At 50.0% G+C, this 21190-nt stretch overlaps 1 protein-coding gene and 1 long non-coding RNA gene across 2 annotated transcripts in view; both read right to left on the bottom strand.

Annotated features, from left to right (window-relative positions):
• Window positions 1-299: 299 nt before the first annotated feature.
• Window positions 300-5837, bottom strand: LOC141072455 (uncharacterized). Its single transcript, XR_012226687.1, has 2 exons — window positions 5046-5837; window positions 300-3487 (listed from the first exon to the last, which is right to left on the bottom strand). It is a non-coding gene; the product is annotated as an uncharacterized lncRNA (long non-coding RNA).
• A 13422-nt stretch (window positions 5838-19259) lies between these two features.
• The window catches only part of LOC141072453 (uncharacterized), a 46987-nt gene continuing 45056 nt past the window's right edge, over window positions 19260-21190 (bottom strand). The window contains exon 6 of the mRNA XM_073559730.1: window positions 19260-21120. Coding sequence (XP_073415831.1) covers window positions 20266-21120 — 855 coding nt within the window. The 3' untranslated portion in view covers window positions 19260-20265. The remainder of the gene's footprint in view (window positions 21121-21190) is intronic.

Below are 21190 nucleotides of genomic sequence, written 5' to 3'. Positions count from 1 at the left end.
CGCAGCTTCACATCACAGCGCACACTGTCCACAGCCGCAGCTTCACATCACAGCGCACACTGTCCACAGCCGCAGCTTCACATCACAGTGCACACTGTCCACAGCCACAGCTTCACATCACAGCGCACACTGTCCACAGCCACAGCTTCACATCACAGCGCACACTGTCCACAGCCGCAGCTTCACATCACAGCGCACACTGTCCACAGCTTCACATCACAGCGCACACTGTCCACAGCCGCAGCTTCACATCACAGCGCTGTAAAATAATGCATATCCTGTAAAATACTCAGGACTAGTTACCAGATAAAAATATAGTGGTTTATTTGGTTTCTTCCATCAAAGAAAGGTTATTACAGAAAAACAGGTGAATAAAAATAAGTGAAAGAGATATTGTCCATTAGATCATGCTCTGAGATCCCACATGGCAAAAGCAACATGTATTCTTCTTCTCACCGAGATCCTGAATAGCAAATGGCTGCTGTGTCTCAGTTCGGCTTCTCACATCGCCGTCAAGTAATATACCAGCTGTTGTGTCATGTCATCTTGCGTCTGTCTCTCATGATGGTGAGGGAAGAAGACAGCACCCTCTACAGTTAGCCATGAATTATATACGTCTCTTGAAACACGTGATCTCTACATATATGGAGCTGTCTTTCTACCATGAGCCAAGCTTAAAAATAGCCTATGTCGTGTAAGCTAAAGCAATGTACAGAACTGGGTGTAATAAGAAATTAACGGATTATTAATATTTAACAATTCCCCCTTTTGAGGGAGACAGACATTAATTGGAACCCTCAAATATAACAAGATCTTCTTTCTTCTTTTCTTCTTCTTTGACAAAATAATTTAATATCAATAATAATAATAATAATAATATTAGATTACCGTTATAAGTACTCAATGACATAATTGATGTGAATTCATGTTATGGTAAGTTGTGAACAATATTCATATAAAATATGTATAATTATACTTCCCTAAGTCTAAATTGAAGCATCTCAGGTCCAGTCATCATCATCTGATGTCATCTGGTCTTCATTTTGATGTCTTCTGTCTTCTTCTTGGTTCTTTTAAAAATACAGTTTTCTTATAGCATATAGATGTGTTGTGTATCAAATCAAAGTCCATAATTTCAAATGTTAATACGAAAACAAAGTCTATGCAGCTTTAATATCTGTGCAGTGTTATCTTTAAAAACCTGGGCTTACATTGGCTCGCCTTGGATATTCTGGAATCCTCCATCGGTACTGGTCTTTGAACAGGTGTGACGTCTTTGGTCAGCAAAGCAAGGGTTAAAATGACTCTTCCTTGCTAAACATAGCACCATAACCAGTCCTTGTCCTAATGCACAGGACATATGTCAGGGTTGTAGCTTCCTGATAATTACCTTCATTGTTCACCAGCTTTCATCGAAGCTTTTCAGGTGATTGAAAACCTCTGGAACTTGAAAAGAACGTGATAACATCGTTCATCTCAGCATCATAGGATCATCGTCCTCTGGTTGTCAGGTTAGACACTTTAATTGTGACTGTCGGTGGTGGATACTGCACTTGTGACTGTCAGTGGTGGATACTGCACTTGTGACTGTCAATGGTGGATACTGCACTTGTAATTAACACAGTCTATTACTCAGTAATCATAGCTTTGTTACCTTCTGGGACTTCTGGATCGCGGCATTCTTCTTCTTGCAACTGATAAAAATCAATGAAGTTTAGAAATGTGAAAAGTCTTTATTAACATAATTTCAGTATCTTGCTTGAAGTCTTCATTCCCTATTCTATACCAAATCTGGTAATTTCCCTATCCCATAATATCACAGCGTACCATAGCAATCAGTAATATCCATAGAATTATTATTAGAATTTGTACTGTATATGGATTTCAATATTTGAAATAATAAACCAATAATAAGTGATAATACATTATTATCCATTTTTTCATGTGATAGAACATTTTTATATCATAGGTGTAATTACCTTTTTCAACCCATAGGTGTCACTGTGTTTTATGTAACCAGTGTTTTCATCTTTATTAATAAGGAATATATTTATTATACTAATAATATGTAGGAATGTATAGCCATGAACCAAAATAAGAATATATGAGTGAGCGAATGAATGAATAAAAGAATTGTTGCATATAACTCAGAAGTGAAACATTTTCCTTAGTAATAGAACCATATAATTGCTATATTTAATGAAGCAATATTCTCAGTAGATATTACTTTACTAAATATTGGTGAAAGAATTAAAAATAATGAAAAATAAGAATAAAAATAAAAATAAGAATAAGGCCTTTATGTTGATGCAGAGTAGTTATGTCTTCAAATTATGCAACTTTGCATGTAATTCCTCTTAGTGTAAAGAAATGACTCTTTATAATACTTGTTATTATACCCAATACTTATACCATTGTACCTTATTAATATTTTTTCCTATTAAAATGTGTGAAGAAGAAGTATTAATCAAATGTGATTATGTAGTCAGGATAAAAAACATATTTCTCCCTTAATACCAAAAAATATTGTTTCATGAAATAATTCATTTATCAAAACCAAAATTAAAAATAATTAATGTATAAATTATGTGAATTTATACCTGCTTATACCATTATTTGTCTGAAGATGTGTAACCATCAAAATTAATTTGAATATCATAAAATTATCCTTTGGAAAAATTAATTTAAATGTAACACACTTGGACAGAGAAGGAAGGTCCACTATTCCCAGATGCAGCTGGTGAATACCAGGCTCTGTGCTGGTGCCTGTTTAAAAGAGCTAAAGCTGATAAGGAAAGAATAGATTTTCTTCCTAAACTATTTTCTATTTTGTTGTGCGATTGCACTTATCCACAATTAACTAAATCAAGAAATAATAATTACTATAGAAATATAGAAATATATGTTGTATAGATAATATTTCATTATGTATCCTAATATTCTAATAATTTAACTGATCTGCATATTTCCTCCTAAAGATAAAAGCTTTTGGGGTTTTTTTTTTTTTTTTCTCTCATGCATTCAGGATCCTGAGGTCTCACAAACGTATCACATTACTCGCTCAGCAGCTGCTCATACACTCAGTCACTGTCACTCAGACTGTGTCACATATTAAGTTTAATACACGTATTTTAACCCAAATTATCCTAATTATCAATGCATTGTAAACTATTTCAATTTAGTCTCTTAATATTTCTTTGAATATTCCCCCTTTAAAATTCTTTTCCTAAGGAACAGGGACATAGTATACTGGTATGGTATACTTATTATTAGAACAAGGTTGAAATTTTCACCTGTTGAGGTTGTCATTCAAACCATGCAGTAAAAAAAACACACACCCAGAACATTTTAAAAGCAATTGGTTATTTCCTTTTAAGGGTTAGATATATATAAAATCATGCAATTATTGCAACATCCTGTGTAAATAAAGGCATAAATCCTTGGAAGAGAATTTTCCTCGATTAAGTCCTGCTTTGAAATGAAAATTCTAAGGAAACATAAAAAATAAGGTTAATATCATATAATTCTAAATATTATTACTGATGTAGATTTTAATTTTCATTAAAAAATACAGTTCTACTATTTCTACTTCTACAAACACTCTATATATATACTGTATGACTATGTATATATCCACAAACCATAAAACTACAGGATTATACTCTATAACTCACTAATTGTATAACACTGTTACACAATATATATATTACTTTTCCTAGCCAATTCCTACACCCATACTTATTTCTCTGCAAAAAATATCCTGAAAGGTTCTTGCCATTTTAAAGCTAATAGATTCTTGGAGCAGAGTATTCAGTTTACAGGCCATGATGTCACTCACCACCTGTTTCTGTCTGTTAAATTCGGCCATCTTTGTTACAGAAAGAAAATCAGAACTCATCATTTTTCTTAATTCAATTTGTGTCTTTTCGGTGTTCTTTTGCATCATTCCATATGGTTTATAACAAACATGTGATTTTCTTTTTCTTTCTTCGTAGATTTGATTTTGGGGAAAACTCATTTTAGAAGGTTTTGCTAATACAGGCTTCTGATAAGATTTTACTCTGCCTGTCTTTCCAAAATTAGCACAATTTATTTTCCTTTCACGATTCTCGTGTTTCCTGGCAAAATCAAGAAATTGCGCACATTCAAACAAAGAATCTTTTTGTGACGCAATAACACGAGATGCAGGATTTAGAAACCAAAATTTGCTTACAAAACTCCTTATGAGGGACGGTGTTTTGACATTCTCACTCAGCATTTTGTACAAACGTTCATATATGGACATGAATGTAAAAATACATTCCTTCCGACCAATCCTTAATTTTTGAAGAATATCAATATCTGGATGATTTTCATTTGATGAACAAAAAATGAGAATTTTTAATCTGTCCTTATCAGTTAAATTCTCATGTGTTTCACCAGATAACTTTAAAGACAATCTCCTAGCAAAATTTACAGGGATCCACATTTTGAACAACTGATTCTTCTCCTCGTTAGATAAATCAAAGTTATCAGAACAACTTTCAAAGATCTCAGAGTTTCTATAAACATCTATTTTGTTGTCATAAGCAGGAATTATTTGGCATATTTTTATCAAATTCTTCCTCACGCTATTTCGGGTTTGGGCCTGTGAGTCTTCTATTTTTAGTGGTACGTCTTTCCCTTGTACGTCCTCTACGTCAGTTCTGAAGTCTCCTCCTACGTCTCCATCTTGTTCCACGTCTGCAAGGTCACCTTCAATGACTGCTACAGACACTTGTAACTGTTTCTCCACATTACAGTGAATCTCGGGAATATCACTATCCTCTACACAATCATTTTTAGATTTCTCTGACACAGATCTATGAAATATATCTACCATCTGTAGAATATTTTTTAATCTCTCTCTTTCTCTATTGAAAAACTTAGAATCTAACCTCTGATTCTCGAGTTCACACTCGGCATATAAACTTAACCATAAAACTTCTGAATTAGAATTGTCTACAGACTTAAATTTCAATTTACTCTGCTTAGCAAGACAATTAATGACATCCATTTTATCTTACCTTGAAATGTCTCAGCTCCTTTGATGGACAACGCTGGGTTCCTGTCTTCACACGTCTGGCTTAGGTCTGGTACTTTTGGCACTTGTAGTACTTCTCAATCTATCTGGTACTTCTTACTTCTAGGTTCCATGTGATTCTTGTAAGTAGTGGAATTCCCGATAACTTACACATATGATTTGACGTTAGCAAAGTCCAATCCCCCGTGTGCAAGTTGAGGGAAATCCGCAAAAAAAGTACAAAAATTCAGATCTGGCTGGCTCTCCAATGTAAAATAATGCATATCCTGTAAAATACTCAGGACTAGTTACCAGATAAAAATATAGTGGTTTATTTGGTTTCTTCCATCAAAGAAAGGTTATTACAGAAAAACAGGTGAATAAAAATAAGTGAAAGAGATATTGTCCATTAGATCATGCTCTGAGATCCCACATGGCAAAAGCAACATGTATTCTTCTTCTCACCGAGATCCTGAATAGCAAATGGCTGCTGTGTCTCAGTTCGGCTTCTCACATCGCCGTCAAGTAATATACCAGCTGTTGTGTCATGTCATCTTGCGTCTGTCTCTCATGATGGTGAGGGAAGAAGACAGCACCCTCTACAGTTAGCCATGAATTATATACGTCTCTTGAAACACGTGATCTCTACATATATGGAGCTGTCTTTCTACCATGAGCCAAGCTTAAAAATAGCCTATGTCGTGTAAGCTAAAGCAATGTACAGAACTGGGTGTAATAAGAAATTAACGGATTATTAATATTTAACAAGCGCACACTGTCCACAGCCACAGCTTCACATCACAGCGCACACTGTCCACAGCTTCACATCACAGCGCACACTGTCCACAGCCACAGCTTCACATCACAGCGCACACTGTCCACAGCCACAGCTTCACATCACAGCGCACACTGTCCACAGCCACAGCTTCACATCACAGTGCACACTGTCCACAGCCGCAGCTTCACATCACAGCGCACACTGTCCACAGCTTCACAACACAGCGCACACTGTCCACAGCTTCACATCACAGCGCACACTGTCCACAGCTTCACATCACAGCGCACACTGTCCACAGCTTCACATCACAGCGCACACTGTCCACAGCCACAGCTTCACATCACAGCGCACACTGTCCACAGCCGTAGCTTCACATCACAGCGCACACTGTCCACAGCTTCACATCACAGCGCACACTGTCCACAGCTTCACATCACAGCGCACACTGTCCACAGCCGCAGCTTCACATCACAGCGCACACTGTCCACAGCCGCAGCTTCACATCACAGCGCACACTGTCCACAGCCGCAGCTTCACATCACAGCGCACACTGTCCACAGCCACAGCTTCACATCACAGCGCACACTGTCCACAGCTTCACATCACAGCGCACACTGTCCACAGCCACAGCTTCACATCACAGCGCACACTGTCCACAGCCACAGCTTCACATCACAGTGCACACTGTCCACAGCCGCAGCTTCACATCACAGCAGCACACTGTCCACAGCTTCACATCACAGCGCACACTGTCCACAGCCGCAGCTTCACATCACAGCGCACACTGTCCACAGCCACAGCTTCACATCACAACGCACACTGTCCACAGCTTCACATCACAGCGCACTGTCCACAGCCACAGCTTCACATCACAGCGCACACAGTCCACAGCCACAGCTTCACATCACAGCGCACTGTCCACAGCCACAGCTTCACATCACAGCGCACACTGTCCACAGCTTCACATCACAGCGCACACTGTCCACAGCCGCAGCTTCACATCACAGCGCACACTGTCCACAGCCACAGCTTCACATCACAGCGCACACTGTCCACAGCCACAGCTTCACATCACAGCGCACACTGTCCACAGCCGCAGCTTCACATCACAGCGCACACTGTCCACAGCCGCAGCTTCACATCACAGCGCACACTGTCCACAGCCGCAGCTTCACATCACAGCGCACACTGTCCACAGCTGCAGCTTCACATCACAGCGCACACTGTCCACAGCCACAGCTTCACATCACAGCGCACACTGTCCACAGCCGCAGCTTCGCTCACACTGTCCACAGCTTCACATCATAGCGCACACTGTCCACAGCTTCACATCACAGCGCACACTGTCCACAGCCGCAGCTTCACATCACAGCGCACACTGTCCACAGCCACAGCGTCACATCACAGCGCACACTGTCCACAGCCACAGCTTCACATCACAGCGCACTCTCCACAGCCGCAGCTTCACATCACAGCGCACACTGTCCACAGCCGCAGCTTCACATCACAGCGCACTCTCCACAGCCGCAGCTTCACATCACAGCGCACACTGTCCACAGCCACAGCTTCACATCATAGCGCACACTGTCCACAGCCACAGCTTCACATCACAGCGCACACTGTCCACAGCCACAGCTTCACATCACAGCGCACACTGTCCACAGCCGCAGCTTCACATCACAGCGCACACTGTCCACAGCCACAGCTTCACATCATAGCGCACACTGTCCACAGCCACAGCTTCACATCACAGAGCACACTGTCCACAGCTTCACATCACAGCGCACACTGTCCACAGCCGCAGCTTCACATCACAGCGCACACTGTCCACAGCCACAGCTTCACATCACAGCGCACACTGTCCACAGCCACAGCTTCACATCACAGCGCACACTGTCCACAGCCGCAGCTTCACATCACAGCGCACACTGTCCACAGCCACAGCTTCACATCACAGCGCACACTGTCCACAGCCACAGCTTCACATCACAGCGCACACTGTCCACAGCCACAGCTTCACATCACAGCGCACAATGTCCAGCTTCACATCACAGCGCACACTGTCCACAGCCACAGCTTCACATCACAGCGCACACTGTCCACAGCCGCAGCTTCACATCACAGCGCACACTGTCCACAGCCACAGCTTCACATCACAGCGCACACTGTCCACAGCCACAGCTTCACATCACAGCGCATACTGTCCACAGCCGCAGCTTCACATCACAGCGCACACTGTCCACAGCCGCAGCTTCACATCACAGCGCACACTGTCCACAGCCGCAGCTTCACATCACAGCGCACACTGTCCACAGCCACAGCTTCACATCACAGCGCACACTGTCCACAGCTTCACATCACAGCGCACACTGTCCACAGCCGCAGCTTCACATCACAGCGCACACTGTCCACAGCCACAGCTTCACATCACAGCGCACACTGTCCACAGCCACAGCTTCACATCACAGCGCACACTGTCCACAGCCGCAGCTTCACATCACAGCGCACACTGTCCACAGCCACAGCTTCACATCACAGCGCACACTGTCCACAGCCGCAGCTTCACATCACAGCGCACACTGTCCACAGACGCAGCTTCACATCACAGCGCAAACTGTCCACAGCCGCAGCTTCACATCACAGCGCACACTGTCCACAGCCGCAGCTTCACATCACAGCGCACACTGTCCACAGCCGCAGCTTCACATCACAGCGCACACTGTCCACAGCCGCAGCTTCACATCACAGCGCACACTGTCCACAGCCGCAGCTTCACATCACAGCGCACACTGTCCACAGCCGCAGCTTCACATCACAGCGCACACTGTCCACAGCCGCAGCTTCACATCACAGCGCACACTGTCCACAGCCACAGCTTCACATCACAGCGCACACTGTCCACAGCCACAGCTTCACATCACAGCGCACAATGTCCACAGCTTCACATCACAGCGCACACTGTCCACAGCCACAGCTTCACATCACAGCGCACACTGTCCACAGCCACAGCTTCACATCACAGCGCACACTGTCCACAGCCGCAGCTTCACATCACAGCGCACACTGTCCACAGCCGCAGCTTCACATCACAGCGCACACTGTCCACAGCCGCAGCTTCACATCACAGCGCACTCTCCACAGCCGCAGCTTCACATCACAGCGCACACTGTCCACAGCCGCATCTTCACATCACAGCGCACTGTCCACAGCCACAGCTTCACATCACAGCGCACACTGTCCACAGCCACAGCTTCACATCACAGCGCACTCTCCACAGCCGCAGCTTCACATCACAGCGCACACTGTCCACAGCCGCATCTTCACATCACAGCGCACTCTCCACAGCCGCAGCTTCACATCACAGCGCACACTGTCCACAGCCACAGCTTCACATCACAGCGAACACACTGTCCACAGCCGCTGCTTCACATCAAAGCGCACTGTGCACAGCCACAACTTCACATCATAGCGCCCACTGTCCACAGTGGCAGCTTCACATCACAGCGCACACTGTCCACAGCCACAGCTTCACATCACAGCGCACACTGTCCACAGCCGCAGCTTCACATCACAGCGCACACTGTCCACAGCCACAGCTTCACATCACAGCGCAAACTGTCCACAGCCACAGCTTCACATCGCAGCGCACTCTCCACAGCCGCAGCTTCACATCACAGCGCACACTGTCCACAGCCGCAGCTTCACATCACAGCGCACTCTCCACAGCCGCAGCTTCACATCACAGCGCACACTGTCCACAGCCACAGCTTCACATCACAGCGCACACTGTCCACAGCCGCTGCTTCACATCACAGCGCACTGTCCACAGCCACAGCTTCACATCATAGCGCACACTGTCCACAGCCACAGCTTCACATCACAGCGCACACTGTCCACAGCCACAGCTTCACATCACAGCGCACACTGTCCACAGCCGCAGCTTCACATCACAGCGCACACTGTCCACAGCCACAGCTTCACATCATAGCGCACACTGTCCACAGCCACAGCTTCACATCACAGCCCACACTGTCCACAGCTTCACATCACTGCGCACACTGTCCACAGCCGCAGCTTCACATCACAGTGCACACTGTCCACAGCCACAGCTTCACATCACAGCGCACACTGTCCACAGCCACAGCTTCACATCACAGCGCACACTGTCCACAGCCGCAGCTTCACATCACAGCGCACACTGTCCACAGCCACAGCTTCACATCACAGCGCACATTGTCCACAGCCACAGCTTCACATCACAGCGCACACTGTCCACAACCGCAGCTTCACATCACACCGCACACTGTCCACAGCCACAGCTTCACATCACAGCGCACACTGTCCACAGCCACAGCTTCACATCACAGCGCACACTGTCCACAGCCGCAGCTTCACATCACAGCGCACACTGTCCACAGCCACAGCTTCACATCACAGCGCACACTGTCCACAGCCGCAGCTTCACATCACAGCGCACACTGTCCACAGCCACAGCTTCACATCACAGCGCACACTGTCCACAGCCGCAGCTTCACATCACAGCGCACACTGTCCACAGCCACAGCTTCACATCACAGCGCACACTGTCCACAGCCACAGCTTCACATCACAGCGCACACTGTCCACAGCCACAGCTTCACATCACAGCGCACAATGTCCACAGCTTCACATCACAGCGCACACTGTCCACAGCCACAGCTTCACATCACAGCGCACACTGTCCACAGCCACAGCTTCACATCACAGCGCACACTGTCCACAGCCGCAGCTTCACATCACAGCGCACACTGTCCACAGCCGCAGCTTCACATCACAGCGCACACTGTCCACAGCCGCAGCTTCACATCACAGCGCACACTGTCCACAGCCGCAGCTTCACATCACAGCGCGCACTGTCCACAGCCACAGCTTCACATCACAGCGCACACTGTCCACAGCCACAGCTTCACATCACAGCGCACACTGTCCACAGCCGCAGCTTCACATCACAGCGCACACTGTCCACAGCTTCACATCATAGCGCACACTGTCCACAGCTTCACATCACAGCGCACACTGTCCACAGCCGCAGCTTCACATCACAGCGCACACTGTCCACAGCCACAGCTTCACATCACAGCGCACACTGTCCACAGCTTCACATCACAGCGCACACTGTCCACAGCCGCAGCTTCACATCACAGCGCACACTGTCCACAGCCACAGCTTCACATCACAGCGCACACTGTCCACAGCCACAGCTTCACATCACAGTGCACACTGTCCACAGCCGCAGCTTCACATCACAGCGCACACTGTCCACAGCCGCAGCTTCACATCACAGCGCACACTGTCCACAGCCGCAGCTTCACATCACAGCGCACACTGTCCACAGCCACAGCTTCACATCACAGCACACACTGTCCACAGCTGCAGCTTCACATCACAGCGCACACTGTCCACAGCTTCACATCATAGCGCACACTGTCCACAGCTTCACATCACAGCGCACACTGTCCACAGCCGCAGCTTCACATCACAGCGCACACTGTCCACAGCCACAGCTTCACATCACAGCGCACACTGTCCACAGCCACAGCTTCACTTCACAGCGCACTCTCCACAGCCGCAGCTTCACATCACAGCGCACACTGTCCACAGCCACAGCTTCACTTCACAGCGCACTCTCCACAGCCGCAGCTTCACATCACAGCGCACTCTCCACAGCCGCAGCTTCACATCACAGCGCACTGTCCACCGCCACAGCTTCACATCATAGCGCACACTGTCCACAGCCACAGCTTCACATCACAGCGCACACTGTCCACAGCCACAGCTTCACATCACAGCGCACACTGTCCACAGCCGCAGCTTCACATCACAGCGCACACTGTCCACAGCCACAGCTTCACATCATAGCGCACACTGTCCACAGCCACAGCTTCACATCACAGCGCACACTGTCCACAGCTTCACATCACAGCGCACACTGTCCACAGCCGCAGCTTCACATCACAGCGCACACTGTCCACAGCCACAGCTTCACATCACAGCGCACACTGTCCACAGCCACAGCTTCACATCACAGCGCACACTGTCCACAGCCGCAGCTTCACATCACAGCGCACACTGTCCACAGCCACAGCTTCACATCACAGCGCACACTGTCCACAGCCACAGCTTCACATCACAGCGCACACTGTCCACAGCCACAGCTTCACATCACAGCGCACAATGTCCACAGCTTCACATCACAGCGCACACTGTCCACAGCCACAGCTTCACATCACAGCGCACACTGTCCACAGCCACAGCTTCACATCACAGCGCACACTGTCCACAGCCACAGCTTCACATCACAGCGCACACTGTCCACAGCCGCAGCTTCACATCACAGCGCACACTGTCCACAGCCGCAGCTTCACATCACAGCGCACTGTCCACAGCCGCAGCTTCACATCACAGCGCACACTGTCCACAGCCACAGCTTCACATCACAGCGCACACTGTCCACAGCCGCTGCTTCACATCACAGCGCACACTGTCCACAGCCACAGCTTCACATCATAGCGCACACTGCCCACAGCCACAGCTTCACATCACAGCGCACACTGTCCACAGCCACAGCTTCACATCACAGCGCACACTGTCCACAGCCGCAGCTTCACATCACAGCGCACACTGTCCACAGCCACAGCTTCACATCATAGCGCACACTGTCCACAGCCACAGCTTCACATCACAGCGCACACTGTCCACAGCTTCACATCACAGCGCACACTGTCCACAGCCGCAGCTTCACATCACAGCGCACACTGTCCACAGCCACAGCTTCACATCACAGCGCACACTGTCCACAGCCACAGCTTCACATCACAGCGCACACTGTCCACAGCCGCAGCTTCACATCACAGCGCACACTGTCCACAGCCGCAGCTTCACATCACAGCGCACACTGTCCACAGCCACAGCTTCACATCACAGCGCACACTGTCCACAGCCACAGCTTCACATCACAGCGCACACTGTCCACAGCCGCAGCTTCACATCACAGCGCACACTGTCCACAGTCGCAGCTTCACATCACAGCGCACACTGTCCACAGCCACAGCTTCACATCACAGCGCACACTGTCCACAGCCGCTGCTTCACATCACAGCGCACACTGTCCACAGCCACAGCTTCACATCATAGCGCACACTGCCCACAGCCACAGCTTCACATCACAGCACACACTGTCCACAGCCACAGCTTCACATCATAGCGCACACTGTCCACAGCCACAGCTTCACATCACAGCGCACACTGTCCACAGCTTCACATCACAGCGCACACTGTCCACAGCCGCAGCTTCACATCACAGCGCACACTGTCCACAGCCACAGCTTCACATCACAGCGCACACTGTCCACAGCCGCAGCTTCACATCACAGCGCACACTGTCCACAGCCGCAGCTTCACATCACAGCGCACACTGTCCACAGCCACAGCTTCACATCACAGCGAACACTGTCCACAGCCACAGCTTCACATCACAGCGCACACTGTCCACAGCCGCAGCTTCACATCACAGCGCACACTGTCCACAGATTCACATCATAGCGCACACTGTCCACAGCTTCACATCACAGCGCACACTGTCCACAGCCGCAGCTTCACATCACAGCGCACACTGTCCACAGCTTCACATCACAGCGCACTCTCCACAGCCGCAGCTTCACATCACAGTGCACACTGTCCACAACCGCAGCTTCACATCACAGCGCACACTGTCCACAGCCACAGCTTCACATCACAGCGCACACTGTCCACAGCCAGCTTCACATCACAGCGCACACTGTCCACAGCCGCAGCTTCACATCACAGCACACACTGTCCACAGATTCACATCATAGCGCACACTGTCCACAGCTTCACATCACAGCGCACACTGTCCACAGCCGCAGCTTCACATCACAGCGCACACTGTCCACAGCTTCACATCACAGCGCACTCTCCACAGCCGCAGCTTCACATCACAGCGCACACTGTCCACAGCCGCAGCTTCACATCACAGCGCACTCTGTCCACAGCCACAGCTTCACATCACAGCGCACACTGTCCACAGCCACAGCTTCACATCACAGCGCACACTGTCCACTGCCACAGCTTCACATCACAGCGCACTGTCCACAGCCGCAGCTTCACATCACAGCGCACTGTCCACAGCCTCACATCACAGCGCACACTGTCCACAGCCACAGCTTCACATCACAGCGCCCTGTCCACAGCCGCAGCTTCACATCACAGCGCACTGTCCACAGCCACAGCTTCACATCACAGCGCACACTGTCCACAGCTTCACATCACAGCGCACTCTCCACAGCCGCAGCTTCACATCACATCGCACACTGTCCACAGCCGCAGCTTCACATCACAGCGCACACTATCCACAGCCACAGCTTCACATCACAGCGCACACTGTCCACAGCCACAGCTTCACATCACAGCGCACACTGTCCACAGCCACAGCTTCACATCACAGTGCACACTGTCCACAGCCACAGCTTCACATCACAGCGCACACTGTCCACAGCCACAGCTTCACATCACAGCGCACACTGTCCACAGCCACAGCTTCACATCACAGCGCACACTGTCCACAGCAACAGCTTCACATCACAGCGCACACTGTCCACAGCCACAGCTTCACATCACAGCGCACACTGTCCACAGCCACAGCTTCACATCACAGCGCACACTGTCCACAGCCGCTGCTTCACATCACAGCTCACACTGTCCACAGCCGCAGCTTCACATCACAGCGCACACTGTCCACAGCCACAGCTTCACATCACAGCGCACACTGTCCACAGCCACAGCTTCACATCACAGCGCACACTATCCACAGCCACAGCTTCACATCACAGCGCACTGTCCACAGCCACAGCTTCACATCACAGCGCACACTGTCCACAGCCACAGCTTCACATCACAGCGCACTCTCCACAGCCGCAGCTTCACATCACAGCGCACACTGTCCACAGCCGCAGCTTCACATCACAGCGCACACTGTCCACAGCCGCAGCTTCACATCACAGCGCACACTGTCCACAGCCACAGCTTCACATCACAGCGCACACTGTCCACAGCCGCAGCTTCATATCACAGCACACTGTCCACAGCCGCAGCTTCACATCACAGCACACACTGTCCACAGCCGCAGCTTCACATCACAGCGCACTGTCTACAGCCACAGCTTCACATCACAGCGCACACTGTCCACAGCCGCAGCTTCACATCACAGCGCACACTGTCCACAGCTGCTGCTTCACATCACAGCGCACACTGTCCACAGCCACAGCTTCACATCACAGCGCACTGTCCACAGCCACAGCTTCACATCACAGCGCACACTGTCCACAGCTTCACATCACAGCGCACACTCTCCACAGCCGCAGCTTCACATCACAGCGCACACTGTCCACAGCCGCAGCTTCACATCACAGCGCACACTATCCACAGCCGCAGCTTCACATCACAGCGCACACTGTCCACAGCCGCAGCTTCACATCACAGCGCACACTGTCCACAGCCGCAGCTTCACATCACAGCGCACACTGTCCACAGCCGCAGCTTAACATCACAGCGCACACTGTCCACAGCCACAGCTTCACATCACAGCGCACACTGTCCACAGCCGCAGCTTCACATCACAGCGCACACTGTCCACAGCCGCAGCTTCACATCACAGCGCACACTGTCCACAGCCGCAGCTTCACATCACAGCGCACACTGTCCACAGCCGCAGCTTCACATCACAGCGCACACTGTCCACAGCCGCAGCTTCACATCACAGCGCACACTGTCCACAGCCGCAGCTTCACATCACAGAGCACAATGTCCACAGCCGCAGCTTCACATCACAGCGCACACTGTCCACAGCCACAGCTTCACATCACAGCGCACTGTCCACAGCCGCAGCTTCACATCACAGCGCACACTGTCCACAGCCGCAGCTTCACATCACAGCGCACACTGTCCACAGCCGCAGCTTCACATCATAGCGCACACTGTCCACAGCCGCAGCTTCACATCACAGTGCACACTGTCCACAGCCGCAGCTTCACATCACAGCGCACTGTCCACAGCCGCAGCTTCACATCACAGCGCACTGTCCACAGCCGCAGCTTCACATCACAGCGCACTGTCCACAGCCTCACATCACAGCGCACACTGTCCACAGCCACAGCTTCACATCACAGCACACACTGTCCACAGCCACAGCTTCACATCACAGCGCACTGTCCACAGCCGCAGCTTCACATCACAGCGCACACTGTCCACAGCTTCACATCACAGCGCACACTGTCCACAGCCGCAGCTTCACATCACAGCGCACACTGTCCACAGCCGCAGCTTCACATCACAGCGCACACTGTCCACAGCCACAGCTTCACATCACAGCGCACACTGTCAGTCACTCATTATAATAATATTATAAAGGATCTTTATGGCATCATCAGTCCTTCTGATAACCATTCCCTGTAATCTGTGACATCACAGCTCTCTACACTGTGACATCATGCTGCTCCACCCTCATTAGGTTTGTGCAGTGTAAGCACGAAGCCCCATGTGCAGGCAGTAGCTGCAGCCCCCTCTCCCCCTACACTGTGTAATTCTATGCACTCTCCCCCTCCCTCCCTTCCTCACAGCAACTGGCTGATACTCATTACTAGTTGAATCCAGCTCTTCCCAACAAGGATTTAAAAGCTCCTTTGTCTATAAAACGCGAATATAATAAAACATGATACTTCTAGGGACAGGAAACACATATTTTCAGAATCGGCATAATTCAAGCTATTCACAGCAGCGTTTTGCCACTTCTAGAGTCACCAGAAACAGAGGAAAGGGTTTCTGCCCTCTCTGACAACACAGACATGATCACAAATGAAAGATAATTTCGTAAGAGAAAATATAATACCCCAGTCATCATTCTGTGAGCTTCCCCACCAGAGATATGGCGAGTAGGTTTTTAATAACTTTTCAAAAAGGGGCGTACATTCTCTGACTCAGCCCCGGTAAGGTCAGCAGGAGAATAGCATAAATCTCAGATGCTCCATGAGGAAGTTGTCATTTGCCGGGGAATCAGCTAACATGAGGCTGCGCTGATGTACCATTTCCCTTGGGACGATTCTCCTCCTCTTTATCAACATGACATATCTGTGACTGAGAGGAAGTTTCTTAATCCTCTTTTATTTGTAACTGTTTGTATATACTGTATTTTGTCTCCTTTTGTAATATCTTTTGTATTTTTGTAAACGCTGAATATCTTTCCAGAGTAAATTTATAAAATTCCTAGTTCGTTCTTTTGGCTTTATGATAGAACCGACACGTCTTCCGCGCCAAATACACTACCTATTGGGTTGGTTTCTGCCTCGAGATAAGCAGTGCCAAACGAGGACCTGGTGGCAGCGAAACGTCCCTGGTGGTATTGGGAAACCCGGGCAGTAACGGATCAGAGGTTTATGTGTGTATTTCCAGCCCAAGACTGGTGATATACACACCGCCCTCACTGCTGAGTGCCCAATAACTAGGACGCGACCAGCCTTTCCGGCAACTACTCAACCTAAGTGCAGTACCCTAATTGACCTGAAGGTAAAAGGGGTGCCAAAGAGCTACAAGTTCCAAACCAGAACTGAAAGTGTAAACATAGGTTGTGTGGGGTTTGAATATCATCCGACCACATATAATATACGTGAAGAAACCAGATTGTATCTTAATTTTCGAGACAACAATGTTTTTGCAAACCAGGAAGAATTGACTTTTTATCTGTATATTGGCTTGTGGATTTAAGTGTTTGTCTTGGTGGGTCAAGAAGACAGACTTGCATACCATTTCACATACTGTGTAAGTCTGTAAGGCTACTTTCACACTAGTGTTTCCTGGAGCTGCAGAGGGATGCGCACGGCTGCCGTGAAGCTCCGCTCCCTGTCGCGCCTCCTCCGGTCAGCTCTGCCTATGGGCGCATGACGCTGCATGCGACCTGCGTACTCTATCATTAGCATTGGGTACACAGGCCGTGCGCAGGTATGCGTTTGCTGGCGCATGCGTCATTTTGACGGTGCGCCGAGCGCACTAAAATGCAATACAGTGCGTTTGGTGCACCGTCAAAAGGACGCAAGAGTCAGCAAACGCATACCTGCACACGGCCTGTGTGCCCAATGCTGAAGATAGGGAACGCAGGTCGCATGCAGCGTCATGCGCCCATAGGCAGAGCTGACCGGAGGAGGTGCGGCCGTGCGCATCCCTCCGCAGCTCCAGGAAACGCTAGTGTGAAAGTAGCCCAAGTGTGCATTTATCTTTGTTTATTGTGGGCTGTTATGCTATTTGTGTATTGTATTCTATAACCAGTTTATTGACTTTGAAGGTAGATAGGGAAAGGCTGTGAGGGTGGAGTGAAGGACACTGGGTAATTCTAACAATAGATCACATGACTCGGGTATAAAAGAGACTTCTTTTCTTCTGGTTGGTGTCACTCTTCAGGATCTCAGCTCGGGGTACATCGGACCCGGCTGAATCAACACAGGGCTGCTCTCGGTCATCTCCCTACGCTGGCCGTTACCTCCTCTCTGTGTGTTATCACAGGCGGGGTAGTGACCCTGGGAGCTCGGACGTAACATCTACCAATATCCCGGCGAGTCAGCGGAAGGGTGAGACCCTGTAACGTCACCATCTTGGGGTGATTGCTGGGATTGTTCTGTGTGCTATTGGGTGTTGTGGTTCAATGAAGTATGGCCACACTGTGTTACCCTCACCCTGCGTAATGTGTAGTGTATCGCCCACCGGGGGATAGAGCGGCGCTCAGTGGTGTGAGCCCTGGTCCATGCAGTCTTGGTAAAGGCAGCCGGGCCAGCGGACGAGAGCACCCACTGACCCTCTGTCTCCGCTATATATAAATCCCTGACAATCAGTCCTCCTGATAACCATTCCCTGTGCTCTGTGACATCATCAGTCCTTCCACTCCAGCACAGCCCACATGACTTCTCATCACACCAGGTCCGCCCACATGACTCATTACAGCAGCACCAACCACGACTCATCACACCATACTGCCAACAATTCATCCCACCAGCACAACCCACATGACTCATGAAATCAGCACTGCCTACGTGACTCATCCCACCAGCACTGCCCACAGGACTCCTCATCACATCAGCACTGACCGCATAACTCTTCAGCACACCAGCACCGCCCATATGACTCAACACATCATCAGCAATAAGATGACTCCTCATTACAGCACCGCTTTTTCAACAGTGATGGACATACAGTGAGAGCATACGCAGCAGACTGGGACCAGACATCACATTGTGGCGATGGTTTACAGGATAATTACACAACATCCACCTTTCCCACAGGCTGTAAAGCGAGCTGCTGTCGTTCCACCAGGCTGAAGTGGACGAAACCTAGTGGCCGATGTGTGAACTGCATCATAACATCTTTTATTTTATATGGAAAGACGCAAAGTAAAAATGTAATAAAAACATGTAACAAGTGATCTGACGAGAGGATCAATACAAGGAGCCGAGAAACCTCCCTCCCAGAGACCAGCATCCACGCTGGGTGACAACCACTGACAGCCGCAATTGTAGTGTCCATATAGGCCGTCAGTCGGCTTCCCAGCCTTTTTACTGAACAAGTCTGTGCTGTGTATAGGGGCAGTCTCTGGTGAGGCTTCCAGTCACCACTTTATTGCATATAGTGACTGTGGCCACCGAGGCTGGAGCAACTCTCACACCTGTCTGTATCAGCAGCCTGCAGGGTCAGCGCCTCGCCCACCCTCCCCAGAAGCAACACCACGAGATACTGCGTGTACGTAAGACGCGCGGGATGTGATGACTGAAGGCTTTGTGGGGATCGGCCAGCGAGCTGCCAACCTCTCCCGCGCATGGTGTGTTGTAAGTCAGAAGGCTGCTCGTGCTGAATCATACATGAGATCCCATAGAGTGCTAGCTCTGCACTCTCCCCGGCCCCCGGCTGCTACCTGTCTGTGGAAGGGCTGTGTTTCAGGTAGTTCTGCGCTCGCCCCGGCCCCTGGCCCGCGGCTGCTACCTGTGGAGATGCTGTAATTCGGGTAACTCCGCGCTCACCCCGGCCACTGGTCCACGGCTGCTACCTCTGGAAGGGCTGTATTTCGGGTAGTTACGTGTTCGCCCCGGCCTCTGGTCCGCGGCTGCTACCTGTGGAGAAGCTGTGTTTCGGGTAGCTCCGTGCTCGCCCCGGCCCGCGGCTGCTACCTGTGGAGGGGCTGTATTTTGGGTAGTTCCGCGCTCGCCCCGGCCCCTGGTCTGCGGCTGCTACCTGTGGAGATGTTGTAATTCGTGTAGTTCCGCATTCGCCCCGGCCGCTGGCCCGCGGCTACTACCTGTGGAGATGCTGTATTTTGGGTAGCTCTGTGCTCTACCCGGCCCCTGGTCCGCGGCTGCTACCTGTGGAGGGGCTGTATTTCGGGCTGCCCGGGTTGGGTGAGTTTTTCGCTCTTGCGCCGGGTGCGCAGCTGTTCATTTAGTCTGTTGCGGATCTCACTGTGATCCACCTTGCGCAGGATGAAGTGACGCTCCACCACGGCCATCACCCGCCTCTTCACATTCAGCGGGATCCCCTGTCGTCCTCTCAGGCCATCCAGGTTTACTCGGTTCACCCAACCCTTGTAGATGTCAAAGGGTACCAGGGCCCGGAAGACCAAAGCCGCGAACCTCCCCGGCTTCCCCGCGCTCCGGCTCAGGAGGCCCCACTCCATCTCTGCGCTGAGCGGCTGCAGGGGGATGTTAGGGAGCCGCTCCCCGATCCTGCACGAGTCATACCGGGGGTAGTATCCAGCCTCGGGGGACAGGCTGAGCTCCTCATCCTCCTCCTCCTCCTCATGTTTGATGGTGGTGGTGGGTAACATGTCATCCTCGTCGAGGACAGGATTCTCATACATCCAGTACACCTGCTCGCGGCTCTGCTCAGTAATGGCCTCCAGCGGGTAGCCGTATCCGCACTGCAGGCTGCTCTCCGGAGATGCCCGGCTGGACTCGGTGGAGTGTGTGTCCTCCATGGGCCGGCTCCACACCGGACAGGAGTTCTGCACCAAGATGGTGGACGGCTGGGCTGACGAGCGAGAGCCGGCAGGGGAGCAGAGCGAGGCCACCATCTCCTTCAGCTCCTTCATCTCTTGGCCCATCTGGTCCATGGCGGCTCTTATAAGGTCCCGCTCGTACTGCGCATGCGCTGCGCTCCTGCGGAACCTCTTGAGCTCCTGTAGCATCTCCTGCTGCAGCCGGCTGGGCTTCTTGTTCTGTGATCAAGGAGAAAAGACAACATGGCTGATAACAGAGACAATAGACAATACAGACAATAGACAGCCA

This window comes from Dendrobates tinctorius, unplaced genomic scaffold (genome assembly GCF_039654945.1).
Source record: "Dendrobates tinctorius isolate UK_male_01 unplaced genomic scaffold, ASM3965494v1 ptg000273l, whole genome shotgun sequence".
Classification (NCBI taxonomy): Eukaryota; Metazoa; Chordata; class Amphibia; order Anura; family Dendrobatidae; genus Dendrobates; species Dendrobates tinctorius.
Note: the sequence above shows the minus strand (reverse complement) of the source record. Positions and strands in the feature narration are given on the sequence as shown.